This window comes from Sebastes fasciatus, chromosome 4, assembly GCF_043250625.1.
Source record: "Sebastes fasciatus isolate fSebFas1 chromosome 4, fSebFas1.pri, whole genome shotgun sequence".
Classification (NCBI taxonomy): Eukaryota; Metazoa; Chordata; class Actinopteri; order Perciformes; family Sebastidae; genus Sebastes; species Sebastes fasciatus.
This window is the reverse complement of record NC_133798.1, coordinates 17,039,849-17,059,240: the sequence shown is the minus strand read 5'-3', so window position 1 is coordinate 17,059,240 and position 19,392 is coordinate 17,039,849. Positions and strand designations below refer to the sequence as shown.

The window sequence follows — 19,392 nt, the reverse complement described above, 5'->3', positions numbered from 1 at the left end:
TAGCACTCATCATCACCCATCCTATGTGTCTGTACAAATATGTCTCTGTCATGTCCTGTTGTTTTTATATTGTTTTATCTGTATGTTTTAATTAATTCTTGTAAGGTGTCCTTGGGTGTCCAGAAAGGCGCCACCAAATAAAATGTATTATTATTATTATTATTATTATTATTTTATTAATTTGTGCTGCTCTTTATGTCTTTGTAAAGCAGTTTGTAACTTGTTTTTTATAAATGAAGTGATCATGTTGCATTGCAGACACTCTCTACTATAGAAATGAAAGGTTGGTGCATTTATTCTACAAGCTTTGCTGAAAGCTCTTCAGCCAATCAGCGACTGATGATGCAGCTCCTCCCAGCAGCCTTTGCAGCAGCTCAGTAGGTGCTATCTGCTATCTGCTAACTGCTTCAGTGTGTAATCTGTCAGTCTGAAGCTTAAAGCTCTCTCACACTGCTGCTGCTGGGCTCTCTACACATCCGGATTACTCTCCTGTTCATGGGTAACGTCACATTTCCTTACTATAACATGTGTTCACAAAGACACAGCGGTCCCAAGGTCGTAGATGAAGTGTTAGCTGAAGCTTTACATGGGAACGGTGAGGCAGGAAATACCAGCCACGTATTGTCTCTGTGGTGTTATCAAGCTGCTGTCGTCTGCGAAACACAAACCTGCCGTGCAGGCTTTCTCACGGATGCTGAAGGACAGCTGTGTGACTGCTGTTCACCTGGATGTATCAGTAGATTACAGCCCTTTTTTTTTTTTACTAACGTTGTCCGACATCTGGAAGCTAGCTCTTATTCCAGATGTGGAGTCTTAATAATGTAATGAACATCTGGTGGTGGTGGTGGCTAGCGCTAGCTTGGTTTAGCTGCATATTCCTGATATCTATTTATTTATTTAATGATAAGAGGGGTTGTTACAGTTTGGCAAGGCTTAACAGTGTCTGAGTTTACACAGATTAATGTCCTAATGCAGGTGTTTTAGTGCTGTTCAAGTTTGAAGCAAGGTAATGTTGCTGGCTAGCTGCCACAGCTGTAGTGTTAGCTGACTAAAAGTCATCCAAGTTACACCTTAACAGAGATAGATAGGTAGTTAGCTACTGTAGATAGATAGATAGATACTATAGATACTATAGATAGATAGATAGATACTATAGTAACTTTATTAATCATCTACAGTTTGCATGATAACTGGGCAAACTCCATATGATGAAAAGTGCAAAAAAACAAAAACCTTTCTGATTGATTACTAAATAGATAGATAGATACTATAGATACTATAAATAGATAGATAGATAGATAGTAACTTTATAAATTTTACGAGGGAAATTCAAGTTTCCAGCATCACAGTTCCATAGTGCAAAACATGTTAGTAAAAAAGTTAGTAGTGCAAAGTACAAAAAAAATATACCAGATATAAAAATACAAGGAGATGAAGAAAACTGTTAAAACTGCTTGAATATAGTGCAGGGTAACAGCTGTGATACACGACTATTACAAAAAGTGAATATAGTACAGAAGAGTCTGTTAAAAATGAGTATAGTGCATTATTATCTGACCTGCTGACTGTCCTCCTTTGTCCCCCCCCCTCCCTAGAGAGGTGCCACCCAGTGAGCAATAACACAAAGCATACTGTCATTTGATCGTTTTACACAGGGGGATTATGAATATTGAGGAATGTTTCCCTTGATTTGCTAATATGCCTCTATCATGTGAGCAGCTTGGGGGTCTGTAGTGCATTTAAACTGTGTCACATACTGTAAATAGAAGAGCTGACAACAGCTGATAACAAAGCCTTTCTTGTCGGGTGTATTTCATCATGTGGCACAGATGATATAAGAAATATTCCAGTTGACAGTGAGGCTATTTATCCAAGCAAAATGTAAGTGCCAGGTTATTATCCCCACTCCCTGCTTAGATAGAGCAGCCTGAAAAGTGGAAGCGGATTATAATCGTGTCGGATTTGCACACAGAGGAGAAACAAGAACACCTATTAGTGCTGTAAAGGAAAACACAGGCTATACTGTGCTCGTCTTGATTTGTTGTTTCCCCACTCTTCCACACAGTTCCTTTCACTTGTGTTTCTTGTGACAGTTCCTCTCTCTGTAATACTTTATTTTTGCATGCTCCACTAATCTAACATTTTTCCTAACAGCTGAAGAAGACCCTCTGATGTGATTTCAACTTGGCGCTTGTGATCGAGGACACAGACACACTGCCCATGCTGCTGCCACAGTAGATATGCTGTCACTATGCTACTGAGAGAAGAATGACATTTGTCTCATTTTAATTCCTGGAGCTGCCTCGAGCACAGTTGAGGCTTGATTTAAAAAAAGGAAAAAAAAGCTGCTGCTCTCAGCCAAGTTGGTCTTTTTCTCAGCCTAATTCTTTGCTCTGCCGCAGCCTAGGGTGCAAACTGTTATGGCACCGTGGGCCAACTGAGCAAAAGGGGACTCTGGCTGTACTGGAGGATTAGGCTGTGCTGTGGGATTGGGGACTGGACCCGGAAAGCAGGCCCACGGCAACACACATCATGCTGCGGGGACACTAGGCTCCCTGTTCGAGCCCCCTCTGTGTGGCGTTTGTTTTTTCCTTTTCCTGCAGTCTCATCGGTTTGGATGGTTGAGCACAAAGGCTACTTTGAAGGAGCCCACCGGTGGCTGTGGTTTGGCCAAAGCTGACAGACTGCTTGCCAGCTATTGCTGATTTAGTACCCTTGTCCACTGCTGTAGCCCCCTTCGTTGTGGTCTCCAGTATGGTGAGTGGAGGCTGGAGGCATCGCAGGAGTGGAACTGAACCATTAATACTGGTGTAGCTGGTTACTTTCCATTTTTTTTCTGCACTGTGAAGGATTGCATTCCAGTTTTCAAGGACTTTTTGTGTCTGTGCTGGAAAAAAAACTGAGTGAAGGTCATTTAAAAAAAAAAAAATTTAAACCCCGGAAAGAAGACTGCTTCAGAGGAGGATGAAGTTGAGGAAACAGGTGACGGTGTGTGGAGGGGCCATATTCTGTGTGGCTGTATTCTCACTGTATCTGATGTTGGATCGAGTCCAACATGACCCTGCAAGGCGACAGAATGGCGGGAACTTTCCACGGGTAAGAATTATTACTGTGATGGTGGTGAATATTGTGAGAGAAATAAACCCCCTTTCTGCAGTTATTTTTGTTGCGATACACCAGAAGATGGGTAAAAGCAGAAATGAACACAAATACATTATTCTAAATATCTTCATCCTATAACACATGGCTTCACATATTCTTTTATTTTAATATTCATATATATATAGACATTTCCAATCATGATTCTTTTGGGCAGATTGATCTCATACTGCTGTTTGCTACCTTGGCTGAATCGGAAGGTTTATCATTGCACATCATCTTATTTCTATTCTTAAAACTAAAGTTTGTTCACTTTAACATAGAAGAAGATGGAGGGTTTGGTTAACAGATGTTTTATGATGTATGTTACACAGCTGTGTGATTTTATGATTTGTGTTTTTAGAGCCAAATCTCAGTTTTGCAAAACCGGATAGAGCAGCTGGAGCAGCTCCTGGAGGAGAACCACCAAATCATCAGCCACATAAAGGACTCTGTGATGGAGCTCACAGACACAGGAGCTGTGTCTCCCAGCGGCCACCTGCCGTTCAGAAGCGCCAATGGTTCCTGGGTCCTACCCTTCGACGGCCGTCCCACTTTCCTAGCTGTCAAGCCCCAGGATTGCCAATCTGCATTAGGCAGCCACGGTCAAGCAGACGTTCAGGTGAGCTTGTTGCTATAATATAAGTATTTCTCTGTAGATGAAATGCTAAGCATCCAATGGGCCAAAACGGTGTTATCACTGCTGTGTTGTAGATACTATTGCGTACTTATTTTTGCCATGTGTCTGGTGAGCAAATGATGAGTTTGTATGTCATTTTAGATGCTGGATGTGTACTCCATCCTCAAGTTTGACAACCCAGATGGCGGCGTGTGGAAACAGGGCTTTGAAATTACTTATGAGCCTGAGGAGTGGGACAATGAACCACTGCAGGTGTTTGTCGTCCCCCACTCCCACAACGATCCAGGTGAGTTGAAAGAGGCTATAACACACAAAGCAAAACTTTGTTGAAAGTTGTAAATGTCTCGGCGCGAGTCTAAAAGTCTTGTCTGCTCAAACCGTATCTTGAGACGCAGCCTTGAGCATGTCTGAACATTTTTCTTTCAGCAGGTTTAAAAATTGTCTTGTCTGCAGACAAGCCAGCTACTGTGAGGCCCTTACCTGAGTGGGAGGCTAACGATAGGGACGCAGAAATCATTCAAAACTCGATTCATTCGTTCTCATTATTATTAGCATAATGCTGACAGGATTCACGGCTTAGCCACAAACAATGGAATTAGAGAGATATTGGCATTGGAAAGCTCCAGCTATTTATAGGCTGAATTGGCTGAAATCTTATTTTAGACTGACATTTCCATTAAACTTGTTTACCAGCCTGCCACATGCTCACTAACTTGACAGTTATTGATATGTTGACAGGCTGCAGAGACCTGCGAATCCTGTCCATCAACAATGGAAATGGGTGTCATGTGGAGCTGCATTTGATTTAAAACTCTGCTGCAAAAGTTTTCTTTAGTGTCTTTGTATGCAGTATTCAGTGTCCAGCGTTAATAGACAGTAAGAGAGGTCTGCAAACAGAAAGCATAGTGTCAGTCACACTGAAGACGCGTGTAAGCAGGTTTGCCGGTAATAGGCTCATTTCACTAAATGCAAAGACGGGATTTTAAGGGTTTTAGTCAGCTGCAGGTAAGCAGCTCAAACAATGTAGTGTTAGAAAGACTGCAGTAAAGAGTCATGTCTCTCACAGCTGACAACTCAGTGGCATTGCTTATGATTCTACGTAACTGCAGAAGGATGTGGAACTTTGATTTCTATAAAATATATTATACTACAACATGTGAAACAAATATTTGACAGGATATTTTTAGACTGCGGTATTCTACACTGTTGCACACCGAAAGTGCACAGAAAGTGTTTTTTTAGTCACTTCCTTTGAAACCACTCTGCTAAAATAGCTTTCTGAGGGGAACAGCTCAACTTGAATAAAATATGAGTTTTATTTTGGATCTGTTGCAGCACTTTTTTCCACAGCGTTGAGTCTCTTACCTGCCCTGTCTTCTTGCCTTTGTATCAGCCAGCTCCATATATATATATACACACCACGTATATTGTTTCAGAGATAGTCCAATTTGTAGCAGACAGTCTGTTTTGCCAACTGTTCTACAACATGCTCTTATTTCTCTCCTTGTCTTGTTAGGTTGGATCAAGACTTTTGACAAGTACTACACAGACCAGACGCAGCATATTTTAAACAACATGGTGGTGAAGTTGGCCGAGGATCCTCGCAGGAAGTTCATCTGGTCTGAGATTTCATTCTTCTCCAAGTGGTGGGAGAGCGCGGACATACACAGGCAGGAGGCTATGCGCAAGTGAGTCACGGCTTTAGTGAAGCATCTTTTTAATTATGCCACCTCACTCTTGACAATCAGTTGAGATTTCTTTGATGCCTACTGCAGCATTTCACACAATGGATAGTGTCTGCTTGCAGAGTGTGGTTGCTCTAAAAATAGCTTTGTTATCTGGTTAATGTGGGTCTCCCGTCTTAAGGGCAGGATCATCCTCACCTTGCTCTCTTAATCCCCTCTGTTCAACAGACTGATCCTTGGAGGGCAGCTAGAGATTGTCACGGGAGGCTGGGTTATGACGGATGAAGCCAACGTTCACTACTTTGCCATGATAGACCAGCTCATTGAAGGACATCAGTGGCTGGAGAGAAATCTAGGTACACGATCAGAAATGATTCGTCACACGAGCCATGTGTTTATATCTAGACGAATGATGCTTAAATGTGTAAGATGCTCTTCTTCTCCTCTGTTAAATGTTAGACCTTTTGCCATCAACCCCCAGTTCCTTTCACAACATTTTAAAAGTTCAAATGATACCAGTCCTCCCATGATAAAATCTGAGCTTGTCATCCCACATGCAGCAGGTGTCACCTCTCGCTCAGTGGGCGATAAAACACTTTGTGCTACTTTCAGCGCTCCCCGCAGAGGAGAGCGATTTATCCGAAAGATGCATTCCTTCCCTTTTTTCCGAGCATAAACCTGAACTACTTGCTTTCCCGCTCGCTGTCACAGGTATCACTCCTCGCAGCGGGTGGGCGGTAGACCCTTTCGGTCACAGCGCTACCATGTCCTATCTGCTGAAGAGGGCCAACCTGACCAGCATGCTCATCCAGAGGGTCCACTATTCCATCAAGAAACACTTTGCCTCCACACGCAGCCTGGAGTTCATGTGGAGGCAGTCCTGGGGTGAGTGGACCGGAGCCAGCGATGCCATCTGATTCATTTGTTTATCTTTTGCTAAGCTTATTGCAGAATGAGTCATGCCACTTGTCATGGCCTTTTTTAAAGAGAGGGACGTTTTTTGGAAGAACCACCAACGCGTAATAGCCTCAGAAGCTTTGCTATTATTTCTTGATGAATTGGACATCTTCTGAAGATTTACTGTCCGTTTGTTCTTAATGGAAAAATCCTCTGATATTACACTGTTATATGATCAATTTGTTGTACTCGGCTCTTTTGGGGATGTCATTTCCTTTTTGCTGCTTTATCCAGAATTACTTTTTTAAATGACAGTCCCCAGAGAACGCTGTAGGTGTGAACTTAAAGTTTATGAGCGCTGGTGTGTTTACGATGACAAATACCACCCGTACTCAGAGCAGATCAATTTCTTATTTGTGTATTTCAACCTTGCCTTTTTCTGCTGCTGTCAACAATCAGTGTTTCTCAAGCCAATGTTTTGATTTTTGCTTCACTGCTTCGACAGACACTGGGTCGAGCACGGATATCTTTTGCCATATGATGCCGTTCTACAGCTACGATGTGCCTCACACCTGCGGGCCCGACCCCAAGATCTGCTGCCAGTTTGATTTCAAGAGGTTACCAGGTGGTCGGGTAAACTGTCCCTGGAAAGTGCCACCAAAACCTGTGGTGGATGCCAATGTAGCAGAGAGGTGAGACATGTGGAGTGTTAAGTCTCTTACTTTGAGTAAGTTACAGGGTTACTTTGTCTCAGAGAACAAGTTTCAGAATGTTGTGACTAACTTAAGTCTTCATCAGGGTCATTGCCAGCATTCAACAGCAGCTTGCACACCTACATTGTGTTCCACTAATCAGTAGAGAGTGGGAGGGTGGTTTTCCATCAATGTGTAAGCCTATTGGTCCAAAACAAGGAAATGATACATCATCAATAGAGAGGAGGAAAAAAGGGGAGGGTGGGATCCAAAGAGCAACTGTATGTGATTACCACAAAGACCCAGCAGCGCTTCTACTCAGTTGTCTTCATTAATCTGCCAGTATTCTGATAATAGAATAATCAGTAAAGTCATTCATTAAGACATGACGAGACATTTGAAGGTGTCAGCTTTGGCTTCAGTTCACTATTTTTTCTGACACTGTATAGACCAGTCGATTTAATGAAGAACATAATGGGCAGATTAATAGATAATAAAAATGATTTCAGTTACATTGTAAAATGTCTGTCCGTATCTTGGTCGACTCTTAAATAACCGAAGTTAAAGGATCCCAGTCAAATGTTTTTGTTACCTGTGTATGTAAAAACGTATAGAAAGGAAACCGTATCAGCCTCCAAAATCCAGCATTAGTCGGTCTATATACTAAACATATTAAATACATACTAAAACATTTCTTACTTTTTTGTGTAGTAATGGAAATTGGCTCCAGCTACTGTTTACAACGCTTTCTGGGTGTGACTTTTTTTGCGGTGTCATCACCATTCCTATCTATACAACCGTTGTAATTATGATTAAATTGTTCACAAGAGCACAAAGTTCTTCATATATCTAGCCTCTGAAGTTAGCTCTCAAAGTGCACCAGATTGATGTGTTTAACTTTAAAATGTAGGCTACAAAATGTTCTTTCTAAATGCATGTTGCCAAAGTCAATGACCAGAATAATCGTGATTATGATTTTTTTTTTTGCCATAATCATGCAGCCCTACAGACCCACACATTTATACAGCAGATTGGTCACTGCTGTTGCAACACTCTTATCTGTACTAGTCTCTTACAAACAAACAAACTAAACTTGAACTTGTGCCAATAACAACAGCCGGGCAGGGTGGATGAACGGTGGGAGACGGACGTGGACTGCAGATAATCTTGCAGTTTTTAGAGGACCTTAAAAAAAACGTTCCTATTCAGAGGACATATTTCTGTGGCTAATGGAAAATACCCCCCGGGCTAATTTGATCCTCCTCTTTCCAAGGTCATAGTGATTTCCTACAAATGCAAAGTAGGGCAGCTTGGATGCCAAGAAATGTGTCCCCTCATTTTTTCCTTTTTTATTCCCCCTCCCCCATCACCCTCTTTCTCAATCAGGGCACACCTGCTCCTGGATCAGTACCGCAAGAAGTCCAAACTCTACCGCAGCAAGGTGCTTCTCGTCCCTCTGGGAGACGACTTCCGCTACGACAAGGCGCTGGAGTGGGATCAGCAGTACAGCAACTACCAGAAGCTGTTTGACTACATGAATTCTCAACCAGAGATGCATGTACAAGTGAGAAAATGATTTGTCAACTATCACAACACTGTTGCCCCAATATATGTTGTCTTTTTGTATCTTTTTTCATTGCTTTTGTGCTTCTCAGCATGCGCTGTGATAGATAGAAGCATCTGACTGTACAACCTTTCTTGTGATAATGAATCATGCAGTGGTATTTTAACTTGCTGACGGAACAAAGAATCTGTCACGACTCGATGTTCAGTTCAGAAGATGCCATGTAAGATGAAAGGCGCATGCATTATAATGAGATGTTTTTTCTCCCTGTACAGCTGTGTTTGAGCTAAGATTTTTTTTTAACAATTTGTCATGTGTCTGGCTGCTCTTCCAGGCTCAGTTTGGGACTCTCACAGACTACTTCAACGCTGTATACAAAGCAAACGGAGTGGCCCAGGGGTCCAGACCCGCAGACTTCCCAGTGCTTAGTGGAGATTTCTTCGCCTATGCAGACCGAGAAGACCACTACTGGACCGGCTACTTCACCTCTCGGCCCTTTTACAAGAGCCTGGACCGTGTGATAGAGTCACATCTCAGGTGAGGCAGATTTAAGCTCTTTGTCGGCGAGTTCTACATCAAGCACTTTGTTTCTTTTTTGCATTGCAAACGAGATGTAGGTGTGGTGTACAAGGTTAATGTAAATGCAAGATCTTGTATACAAATTAAAGCCAAAAACATATGGTATCACTTCCAAATAGTATTTTTATACATAACACTAAACCACACCTTAATCTAGTCGATATTATTCTCTGATACCGTTTAAGGTTTTTCTTTTTCTCTGTATTTTTATCATATGTCATTTTCTTTTTAAAAACGCATCAGAAAAACAGGCTTACATTATGAAACGCAACACAAAATGATTGTTTTTTTTCACATATACTGTATGTCAGACTTTTTAGTTAGGTGTATTAACATACATTTAGTTCATATGATCGCACAAATTATTAATTGTGCCTTTTAATTCTCATCTTTTTTCTCTCCATTGTGAACAATCAAAATGAAGTGAAACAGCAAAAACCTAAAATGCATGTTGGTTACATGAAAGCCTCTGAACTCTCACACAGGTCTCAGGACTGTGTGGGCGTGTACAGGCTGTAATTTATTGACTTCTTCCTGAGTTTCCTGTTAGGTTTGTTGCAACTGTTAGTGTTCAGAGGCTTTAACAAACAAGAGCAAGTTGCAGGAATCCTAGAATTGGATTTCAGATCAATATGAGGGAACATAGCAAAATAACGTGGTTTAAATGATTTCTTTAAGTTTAAAAATGAAATAAAAATGCTCAAAGAAATTTCGAAAGAATCAGCAGTAGTCTTAAAAATAACAGTAATGTGAACACACCTTTAGCGGACTAAAGACTCCCCAACTGTTTGTCTTATGTCCTCCAGGGGGGCAGAGATCCTCTACAGCCTGGCGGTTGCGAACGCTCGGCATGTGGGCATGGACGGGCGCTACCCGGTCTCAGACTACGCCCTGCTAGTCGACGCGAGGCAGTCTGTTGGCCTCTTCCAACATCACGATGCCATCACTGGCACTGCGAAAGAGAATGTAGTCGTCGACTATGGCAACAGGTAAGGACCTGAGGGTTTAATGACATGACAGTATGTATTAAGTTTTTTTCAAACAGTGCAGTTTATATGAATTAGAAAAATTGTGCATCCTCTTTTTAACCCTCTGGCTATTTCATACTCTCCCGTTCAATACTTTGAAGCAAAATAACAAGCCATCTGCGGTGACTCTGCTGCAGCCAGCCATTGATTCTTCTTCCTCCTCCTCCTCCCTAGATTAATGCGGTCACTCATCGGCCTGAAGAGAGTAATCATTAATGCTGCTCATTTCCTGGTGATGAAAAACAAAGAGTTTTATCGCTTCTACCAGACGGAGCCCTTCCTGGAGACGGTAAGAGGAAACACAGAGGGACACTCCCACCACTGTATAATAAACTGAATACTTCCATAAGGAACAAAATATGCAGGTTTCTCATTTGATTTCCGGTGTTATATATTTTGTAGGACGACCGGCGTGCTACTCAAGACTCTCTGCCTCAGCGCACCTTAATCGAGCTGGACTCAGCAGGACCGAGGTATTATCAGCATCCCCTGGCATCTCCTCTGCCTCCTACCTCAGACACTCCTCGCCCCTCCTGTGTTTCTGATTGCTTTCCCCCCCTTTCTCTCTACCAGGTACCTGGTTCTGTTTAACCCCGTCGAGCAGGAGCGTCTGTGCGTGGTGACAGTGTTGGTCAACACGGTCAGGGTGCGGGTGCTTACTGAGGATGGACAGACCCTCCCTGTGCAGCTGAGTGCTCAGTGGAGCTCTGTTAGTCAAATGAGCGCAGAGGTATTTGAGGTAAGATTAAATTCATTAGGCACTGCTGGTTTCTGCATAGTGGAATTGGCACATTATGAGTGCAGCAGCAGCAGTAGTGTCTGCACAGTTCCCCATCGTTCTCCACCCTGGATCTGTTATAGTTACATGCTTAAAAAGGAACAGTGTGTAACATTTCGGGGGATCTATTAGCAGAAATATAATATAATATTCATAACAATGTTTTCATTAGTGTATAATCACCTGAAAGTAACAATCGTTGTTGTTAAGGAGACCAAAGTGGTGAGGGCTGGAGACTCTGGATATTATAAGTATTGGATGTGAGGTAACCAGAATCAGGGAGAGAGAGAGAGAGCCAGGAAAGGAGAAAAAAAGGAGACTTTATTTCAGATGAAATTAACCTCATCAAGTGGTTTATCTGCATTAATAGACAAACAAAGGGAGATGCATGACATAACAGCATTGCACATGCATTCATTCAATGCAATCAGAATTGACTGAAAGCCAGAAAATATCTAATCAGCAGTCATAAAGTGAACACAAAGGCACGAACAACAACTCACTTTAGAAGACGCACTCGATGAAGGCAGGGGATCAGGTCTGGCTGGTAGCATGCAGGGCAAACAGAGACATGTTCTTCTCCTCTCCTCGTACTTATAGGAGTCCTGATTGTCTTTTGATTGGGCTCACCTGTACCTAGTTGACTCTGAACAGCACAGGTGAGCTCTGTGGCTCCTCTCAGAGGATCAGGATAAAGGTGGACATGGAACACTTTCTAACAGTTGTGTTTTTGTTATCTTAGAATGAGCCCATCATATCTGCATAGGGAGCGGGTGCTCTTCACGGATTCCGCCTTGTTGCTCCGCCATGTTTCTACAGTAGCCCAGAACAGACAAACCAAACACCGGCTCTAGAGAGAGACTTTCACATGTTTACGTTACCTGTAGGCCACCGTAGTTCTTCGACACGCTTGTGAAACTGCAGTAACGTGAGCCCCAGAGTGCCGCTGTCTGACTTCCGTTGCTTTTAAAGTATGATGGTAAGGATGGCCTTTGAGCGAGGTGAACGGCGTTAACGCGGTTTCGCTCTCAGCAGCTCACGATACCGCATTCTTGGAAAGGGAGGAGTGAGAGGAGGGGTACTCAGTTGGTTGCAATCTGCAACCACACAACTACATGCCTTACCTTTTTTAAGTTGGAAGAAAATAGACTATAAAGACACTTCACAGTTACGTGTAAAGTGCGAACTGTCGGCAGGCGAGTTGCATTGTGGGTAATGTAGGCACCAGGTTTTGACAAGGAAGATGAATGCATAAATTCAAAAAATTAAACGATATCCCTGATTCTGCTGCATCAATTTTGGCGATAGTGAGTCAAGCAATGTTAGGAGGTAGGATTGCATTTCTAAATCAGAGGAGTACTCCTTTAACTATCTCCATGTACCATTAGAGGGGGAGAGAGAGAGGGGGAGATAGAGAGGGAGATGTTGTTGAAATTGAGTGTGTAGTTTTCCCCTCTTTCCTTTGATATCTACCTGCAAGCTAGCACTAGAACAGATGTGTTTTTCTTTCCGTTCTCAAAACCAAAAACGGAATCAGCTCATATTGAATATTGAATCTGCAGCAGTAAAAAGGAAAAACATCCCATTTGCTTCGCCGCATCTCCGTCGATTCATTTACTGCGCCCAAATAAAATCCCCTCCACCCACAGAAAGCAATGAATTTAAATGTAGCAGAGCAATACAAACAGCCTCATTAACACCACCTCTCATCACATTTTAATTACAGCACACTGTTGCTGATGTCGAAAAAGCTTTTAACTTTTTAATGAATGGCTCGCTGCCGACGCTCGCCGTTCAGATTAACAAGAAAGATGAAGCCGGCGCTGTTAAATGCAACCTTTTTTGTTTTTTCCTTCAAATGTTTGTGTGTATGAATTTACATCCAGCTGTTCTTCCACCCTCCATCCAGGCAACATTCATGGTCCGTCTGCCGCCGCTGGGCCTGGCTGTGTTCCACGTTTACGACTCTCCCGACTCGCCCATGACGCTCCGCTCCGACACCCTGCTCAGGCTGAACGGTCGTGGCGTCACCGCTCGAGCCGCGGACCCGCTTCCTGTCCGCTCTCAGCAGTTCGACCCTCAGACCTTCTACATCAGCAGCCAGTGTCTGACTCTGGGCTTCTCTGGAACCACAGGCCTTCTGGAGGTTTGTGTTTTTACTTTATATCTGAATCAAGGATTTGCTCATCTGTTTTTAACTTTGATCTCTTTGGAGAAAAGAAAACGTAATTTCCCATAAACCCTGGCTGTTTGATCTAAGTGAACATGTCTTGTTGCTTCTCAAGCATCCTTTCATCTCTTATCTAATTCTGTTTTCCTCTTTATGGCGCTTTCATCCGCAGAGCATCAAGCGCAAGGATGATCCTCAGGAAGTGAAGGTTCAGATGCAGTTCATGGTCTACGGCACCCGTCCCTCTAAAGACAAAAGTGGAGCTTACCTCTTCCTGCCTGATGGAAAAGCAAAGGTATTCTCTCAGTTGCTGAAATCTCAGATGTTTTCCTTGCCTCTCAGAAGGCTTTGATAGAGTCTCCCTTGTGTATTGTGTCACTGTATCATGCTGGGGTGCTCGGGGCACGGAGGCAGGCAGACTGGGTGCTGCTTTATCATTTCTTGATTTAAAGACAACAGAGCCTAAGGGGGCTTAGCTGCTATACTGTATCTAGTCACTTATTCTGTTGGTGACTTCTCTCTCCGTCGTTCTTCCTCCTCCGTTTTCAGCACATATTCATGATTCCACTTCTTTCTCTCTCTCCCTGCTTTCAGCCCTACAACCACAAAGAGATACCTGTGGTGCGCGTCGTGGAGGGGCCTCTCTTCTCGGAGGTGGTGGCGCACTACCAGCATTTTCAGCAGACCATTCGCATACACAATGTGCCAGGTAATAATCGAAACCTAACGGCACAATGGAATCAGTTCAAATGGCTCTTCCAAATGCTTTTTATGTTCAGTTAAATGCACCAGATGGTACGATACACCGGCCAATATATATTTGAATTACTTATTTTCCTGTAAGCTACCTACTTTTTTACTTAAAGCAAGCAAATGCAAAATTACAATTTGCAAGTGTAGATGACATATTCCTTCTGTGGCCTGATCTTTGGTTCTGTGTTTTTCTATTTTCAGGGGTGGATGGGTTGTCTATAGACATCACCACCATGGTGGACATAAGAGATCAGACCAATAAGGAGCTGGCAATGCGACTGATCACCGACATCGAGAGTGGAGACGTCTTCTACACAGATCTCAACGGCTTCCAGGTCAGTCCCACCCTCGGCATTAGAGAAGAATAACTTATATTCGTTGCATACCATCCGACTATAACAATGTGTGTCTCTGATTACCAGGATGATGATTAGTTGATAACCTTAAACTGAATGTAGTGGCATTTTTCCCATCTTTCCTTGCACTGTGAGTTTGACATATTGTGTCATTCTGTGTTTGATCTCTTCTTGTAGATGCAGCCTCGCCGCCACTACCTAAAGCTTCCCCTGCAGGCCAACTTTTATCCCATGCCCAGCCAGGCGTACATCCAGGACAGCCTTCACCGCCTCACGCTGCACACAGCTCAGTCCCTGGGTGTCACCAGCCTGGAGAGTGGTCTGTATATTATTACTTTTATATTCAATGTTGTGTCATTTTTCTTCATTTCATTTTTAATGAAAGTTGTCTTCTGAGATGCGCACTCTCTCTTTTTCTTTGTTTACCGTCTCTAGCTCTGTATGGAATGGTATTGAAGCACTTAACTCTCCCTCTTATCCCTCGAGAGGTTTTTCAGAGAGCAAAAACCCGTTCATACTCTCACGTTAATGCACTCAGCTAATCCTTTTATCATCGTTATGTGAATAACGGAGGCGTTTTTAAAATGACAAATAGCTCAAAGTGTTCGTCCTCATCGACTGATGTCTGAAAGTTCAATACGCAGGCTTTGTGTAATAGATGTCGTCCTCGTCCCTCAGGCCAGCTTGAAGTGATTATGGACCGGCGGCTGATGCAGGATGATAATCGCGGGCTGGGTCAGGGCCTGAAGGACAACAAGAAGACGACCAACCGCTTCCGACTGCTGCTGGAGAGGAGATCCACCGGCAACAAGGTCAGTGAGATGACAGCTGGGCGAGCGCTTTTTGAAATTCCAGCATGCCACATCTGCCTCTGGGACGCTGAATGACTCTCTATAAGCTCTGTGCAATGCTGTGGAATATAAGAGTGTCATGTCCTTCACTCTGTGCTCGTTAACACCTTTGTTCGTACCTTTTTCCTCAGCACTCGTTACCACCCCATCTGTGTTTATGTTCTCCTCTCCCAATCTCTAACTTTGTTTTCCTTTTTGTTTTTTCACTCCGTTACCTTCAGCATGATGGCTTCTTTGCCAAACTGTCGTCCTTGTTTCATTCTTTCCTCTCCAAAATCTTGAGTGGCGGAGATCAAGAGGTAATGTTGCCTTGGCAACGGCAAGGATGCTTGTTAGCCTACATCATAGTCTTTGCCGTAGCTCCAGTTCCTTTTTTTTTTTTGTGCTTTCCTCCACCTCATAGCCAAACCGGTCCATCTTTACGACAGCCCCATCGACAGTAACGAATGATATAATTCATCAAGTAAATGAATACACATTGGCAGCGAATGGAAAGCATTGGTTGCAGTTTTATCATCCAGCTCTCTGGTGAAACTGATGATGGCACTCGGGACCAAGTTGCTCCGGCTTTTCACAAAGCATCAAACATCATGTTTGAAAGACTGTAATGCTCTTAATTTAAAAAATGACACCGCAGCGCTGTGGCTGCAACAAACCCAATATAGATCCATTAGTACTGTCTGCGTCTGTCTGGACCCGAATTAGAAAATGTACGTCGTAACTCTGACAAAGTAGTTAGAGCCTATTCCTCATGTAGTGCAGTAATAGCAAAACAACGACTGTAGAGGTGAGTCATTGATGTCGTAGTAGTAGTTACGCTGTCACTTACCTCCGTGGCTTAAATCTGTCTCTGCCCTCCTCCAGATGATGGACAGCGCAACAACCAGCTTCCCGTCTATACTCAGTCACATGACCAACTCCTTCCTGAACCACGAGGTCTTGGCGCTGCCCGTCTTGCCCAAAAGACGCGGCATCCCTCCACTGCAAACCTTCGCCCCTCTCAAGTCCATCCTCCCCTGCGACTTCCACCTGCTGAACCTGCGCAGCATCCAGAGTCAGGTGACGAGACGACAAAAAAACAACTAATGTATATATTTTTTTTTAAGGCTTTGGTTGTATTGAAATTGACACGTGTCTTCTGTGTGAGCAGCAGGACCCCCACTCTCCGTCTCCGTACGCAGCCTTGATCCTTCACCGTCTGGCGCTGGACTGTGGTCTGGAGAATCCGAACCTGGGCTTCAACTGCACCACCACACAAGGACAGGTCAGGGGCCACATTTATCTGACAGTTGTAGCTATTGTTTAGTTTGCAGATTGATATTTTTACATACAAAACTTATGATCAGTTTATAAAATATGATGCCTTATTACTGGTTAAACTAACGAACCGTATTTAAAGAAGTTAGTTCGAGAGTGCTGCTTAAATATTAATGATGTCAGGGGCTGGAGAATTTTCTTTTAAGTTATTACTACTTTGACTTAATGATCTGAATACTTGTTCCACCATTGGATTTGTTTTCTCCCTGCTGTAAGCTAAACTTGACATTTCCTCATCCCCATATTTGCATTCTCACTTGCACCAGCTGGTTTAGTTTCTGACGCCCTCGGCCTTCCCGCCCTTCTCTCTCTCTCTCTCTCTGCAGCTGAGCGTATCAGGACTGTTCAAGAACCTGGACCTGCAGCTGCTCCAGCCCATGTCCCTGACTCTGATGCACTCCAGCACGCCGCTGGCCAACGACTCCACCATCAGCCTGGACCCCATGGAGATCTCCGCCTTCAAGCTCAAACTGCGCTAAGAGCCATCCGGACTAAAAGAGGCAATAGAAAAAAACCCACCAGACTCCTTGGACCAAGAACCAGGCCCAAGCCGGGGGCCACAGAAGGGAGGGGGGGGTCTGGGTCTCTCTGGTTTGTCAAGCAGAAACCACAAACACTACAGCTCGGAGAGGAAAGGTTCCACTGTAACAGGACTGACTGCACAGCAGGGGGCAGGCGATAGCTGTTCCTGTGGACGCCTTCGAGAGCAGCAAAAAAAACCCGGGTGAACTCGCAGCTGTTCCACAACAAAGAGAGTCTGCCAGAAATCGCTCATCAGATGCAACCGGGTGTCTGTTTGTCTCCGTAATCGAAAATGAAATCTCGTTTTTAGTTCTGCTTTGTAAGAACTCGTGTCTTTTTCTATCTTTGCTCCATCCTGGACTGAACTACTGAATGTAAATATCCCAAATGACTGGAGGGGTTGCGGGGGTGGGAGGGGGGGGGCTGGGACTCGTGCCACATCGGAGTGCAATTTACAAAGCTTTATTTGGTGTATGGGTTCATAATTTTTTTTTTTTTAAATGTATGCAATGAAGAAGACGCATCACAGCGATTTTGTTTTTGTACTCGTAAGTCAAATTTGTTTTTCTTCGACAGACTCGAATGCGGCAAAGAGAATGTGCGGTCTCTTCTCAGCTTTGCGAGGAGACCCAAGCTGCAGCTCTTTAAGCTCTTTATCGTACGTCTGAGTCCAAGAGTCCCACGTGGGTCACTGCGCGATAACAATGTGATCATTAATCATATCCGATGACTGTTTACCTTCTGTTCGCCGGTCTCGTTTCGTAGATAGTCGGAAGACTTTCTTCCCTTTCACTTCTTTTTCCCCCTCCCTGAGCTTCCTTCTTTGCTGATGAGAAAACTGTCCGTCATTCCTGTGCTCGTACTTCACTGCTGAGCGGGTGGTTTTGTGTACCATATTGTATGCAGTAGAAGACTAGACAAAGACTTTACCTCATATATATCAGTGTGTGTGTGTGTTTGTAGAGTATGTGGATGTGAATACTTGAGGGTTAATTTTTGTTGGGGGTGTATTGAGGTTATAAGTGCACACTATCAGGGACCATTCATAGTACTGTTAGGTATCATCCATCAGTTTGGCCGTCTGTGTCGAGCCGTGGGGGTCGTATCATTGCAGGACAAAGGGAGCGTCCCATTGGAGATAGGAATAGAAATTAAAAGGGCTAGTTCACCCAAATTATTCAAGTGGTATCTGGCTATGCAGATAGATTTGAGATATACGTCTCTTAAGTTAAGTCTTTAAAATGTCAGATAAGAGTGAAATGTCTTTTTTAAATCACTTGTTTTGTAACGAGCAGCTATCCAAAACCAGAGAAATTAAAGATCTTTAAACTGAAAAGTAGCCCTCGTCATTTGAGAAGCTGAAATCAAAGGTTGATTGTCTTCGCAGGATGCATGTATTGCATAATTTCCTGCTGGTATAAAACAGTAAAATGTTGATATCTTGTATACTAACTACACAAAAGATCGGTATATAATAGCACATCTAACTATGTATGGGATTGGGACACTGCAATACTCTGTGAAAACTAGTTTCTGGAAGGAGATGTTGCTGTTGCACTGTTGTGAGCATTATGAGTAAAATTCCACTCACCTCCATTGGTGGTAGAAATCTTTTTCAAAACCACGACACATCAATCCAAAACTATCTGCATGTCAAGATACCACTAAGTGATCAATGACTTATCTGAGAAAATAAGATTTTTGTAATTTGGGTGAACTGACCCGTATCAAACCGTACACACGGGGATCCTCGACACAGAAGAAATCAGTTTCTTCAGATGAGCTGCAGTTTGTTTTTAATATTTCAGCTCCACAGTGCTTCTTAGTCCGAGGCTGTCTCGAGGCACTCAGCCTTTTTTATGGTGCGCATCTGCCTCCCTGGCGGCCGTGGAGGATGTTGTCATCCGTGTCCAAACCTAAGGCCGCACATCTCGCAGCCCACCTGTGTCACACTTTGTACTGCGCCCGCCATCTCACCCCCGCCCGACTGTGTCCCATCACTTTAACCGGCGGTCTTCTTCATTCTTCTTCAAAGGAGGATCTCCTCCTCTGGCCTGATGTCTGGTCTGCCATAGCTCAGCACATTCTGCTTTCTCTCTCTCTCCACTCTGAGCTCTGCAGATTCCCTCCCTTCCTCCCTCCAGCTGCTGTTTCTATAAGACCAGACTTCACTGCATCTTAAATTGCACTTTTCTCACATTGTCTAACCTCGTCATAACCTCGTCATAACCTCGTCATAACCTCGTCATAACCTTTCTCTCCTGCTGTTGTCGCCGTGCGTCTGAGTCTCTGTATAATGTCTTTTTTTTTGTACGTGTTGTAGCTCTGTCTTTTTGTTTGTTCAGAGGTAATATATGAAGGCAATCTTCTGTATTTGTTAATTCATGATGGATTAAAGCTGCATTAGAACAGAGGAGATGGG

General features: G+C 43.5%; 1 protein-coding gene across 2 annotated transcripts; it reads left to right on the top strand.

The window, feature by feature from the left end:
- The first annotated feature begins 362 nt into the window (after positions 1 to 362).
- man2a2 (mannosidase, alpha, class 2A, member 2) lies at positions 363 to 18,306 on the top strand. Of its 2 annotated transcripts, XM_074632302.1 has the most exons (24): positions 363 to 499; positions 2,155 to 3,096; positions 3,503 to 3,760; positions 3,920 to 4,064; positions 5,295 to 5,466; positions 5,692 to 5,819; positions 6,175 to 6,348; positions 6,866 to 7,052; positions 8,439 to 8,616; positions 8,951 to 9,153; positions 10,002 to 10,184; positions 10,398 to 10,512; positions 10,626 to 10,696; positions 10,797 to 10,962; positions 12,911 to 13,147; positions 13,344 to 13,466; positions 13,766 to 13,880; positions 14,126 to 14,259; positions 14,458 to 14,599; positions 14,959 to 15,092; positions 15,353 to 15,430; positions 15,996 to 16,190; positions 16,282 to 16,395; positions 16,775 to 18,300. In XM_074632302.1, exons 2-24 carry the CDS (start codon positions 2,965 to 2,967, stop codon positions 16,925 to 16,927), a joined length of 3,537 nt encoding a protein of 1,178 aa, XP_074488403.1. In that variant the 5' UTR covers positions 363 to 499; positions 2,155 to 2,964; the 3' UTR covers positions 16,928 to 18,300. The 2 variants fall into 2 exon arrangements, with proteins under 2 accessions (XP_074488403.1, XP_074488402.1); XM_074632301.1 differs by lacking the exon at positions 15,353 to 15,430 and having other exon boundaries at positions 16,775 to 18,306.
- Positions 18,307 to 19,392: the final 1,086 nt, after the last annotated feature.

What these genes read in the sequence shown, in the direction of transcription:
- man2a2 (XM_074632302.1), top strand. Translation starts at nt 2,965, where the DNA reads ATGAAGTTGAGGAAACAGGTGACGGTGTGTGGAGGGGCCATATTCTGT. An exon ending in TGCCTGATGGAAAAGCAAAG is followed by an intron (nt 13,467 to 13,765) that starts GTATTCTCTCAG and finishes CCCTGCTTTCAG; the next exon opens with CCCTACAACCACAAAGAGAT. An exon ending in TGAGTGGCGGAGATCAAGAG is followed by an intron (nt 15,431 to 15,995) that starts GTAATGTTGCCT and finishes GCCCTCCTCCAG; the next exon opens with ATGATGGACAGCGCAACAAC.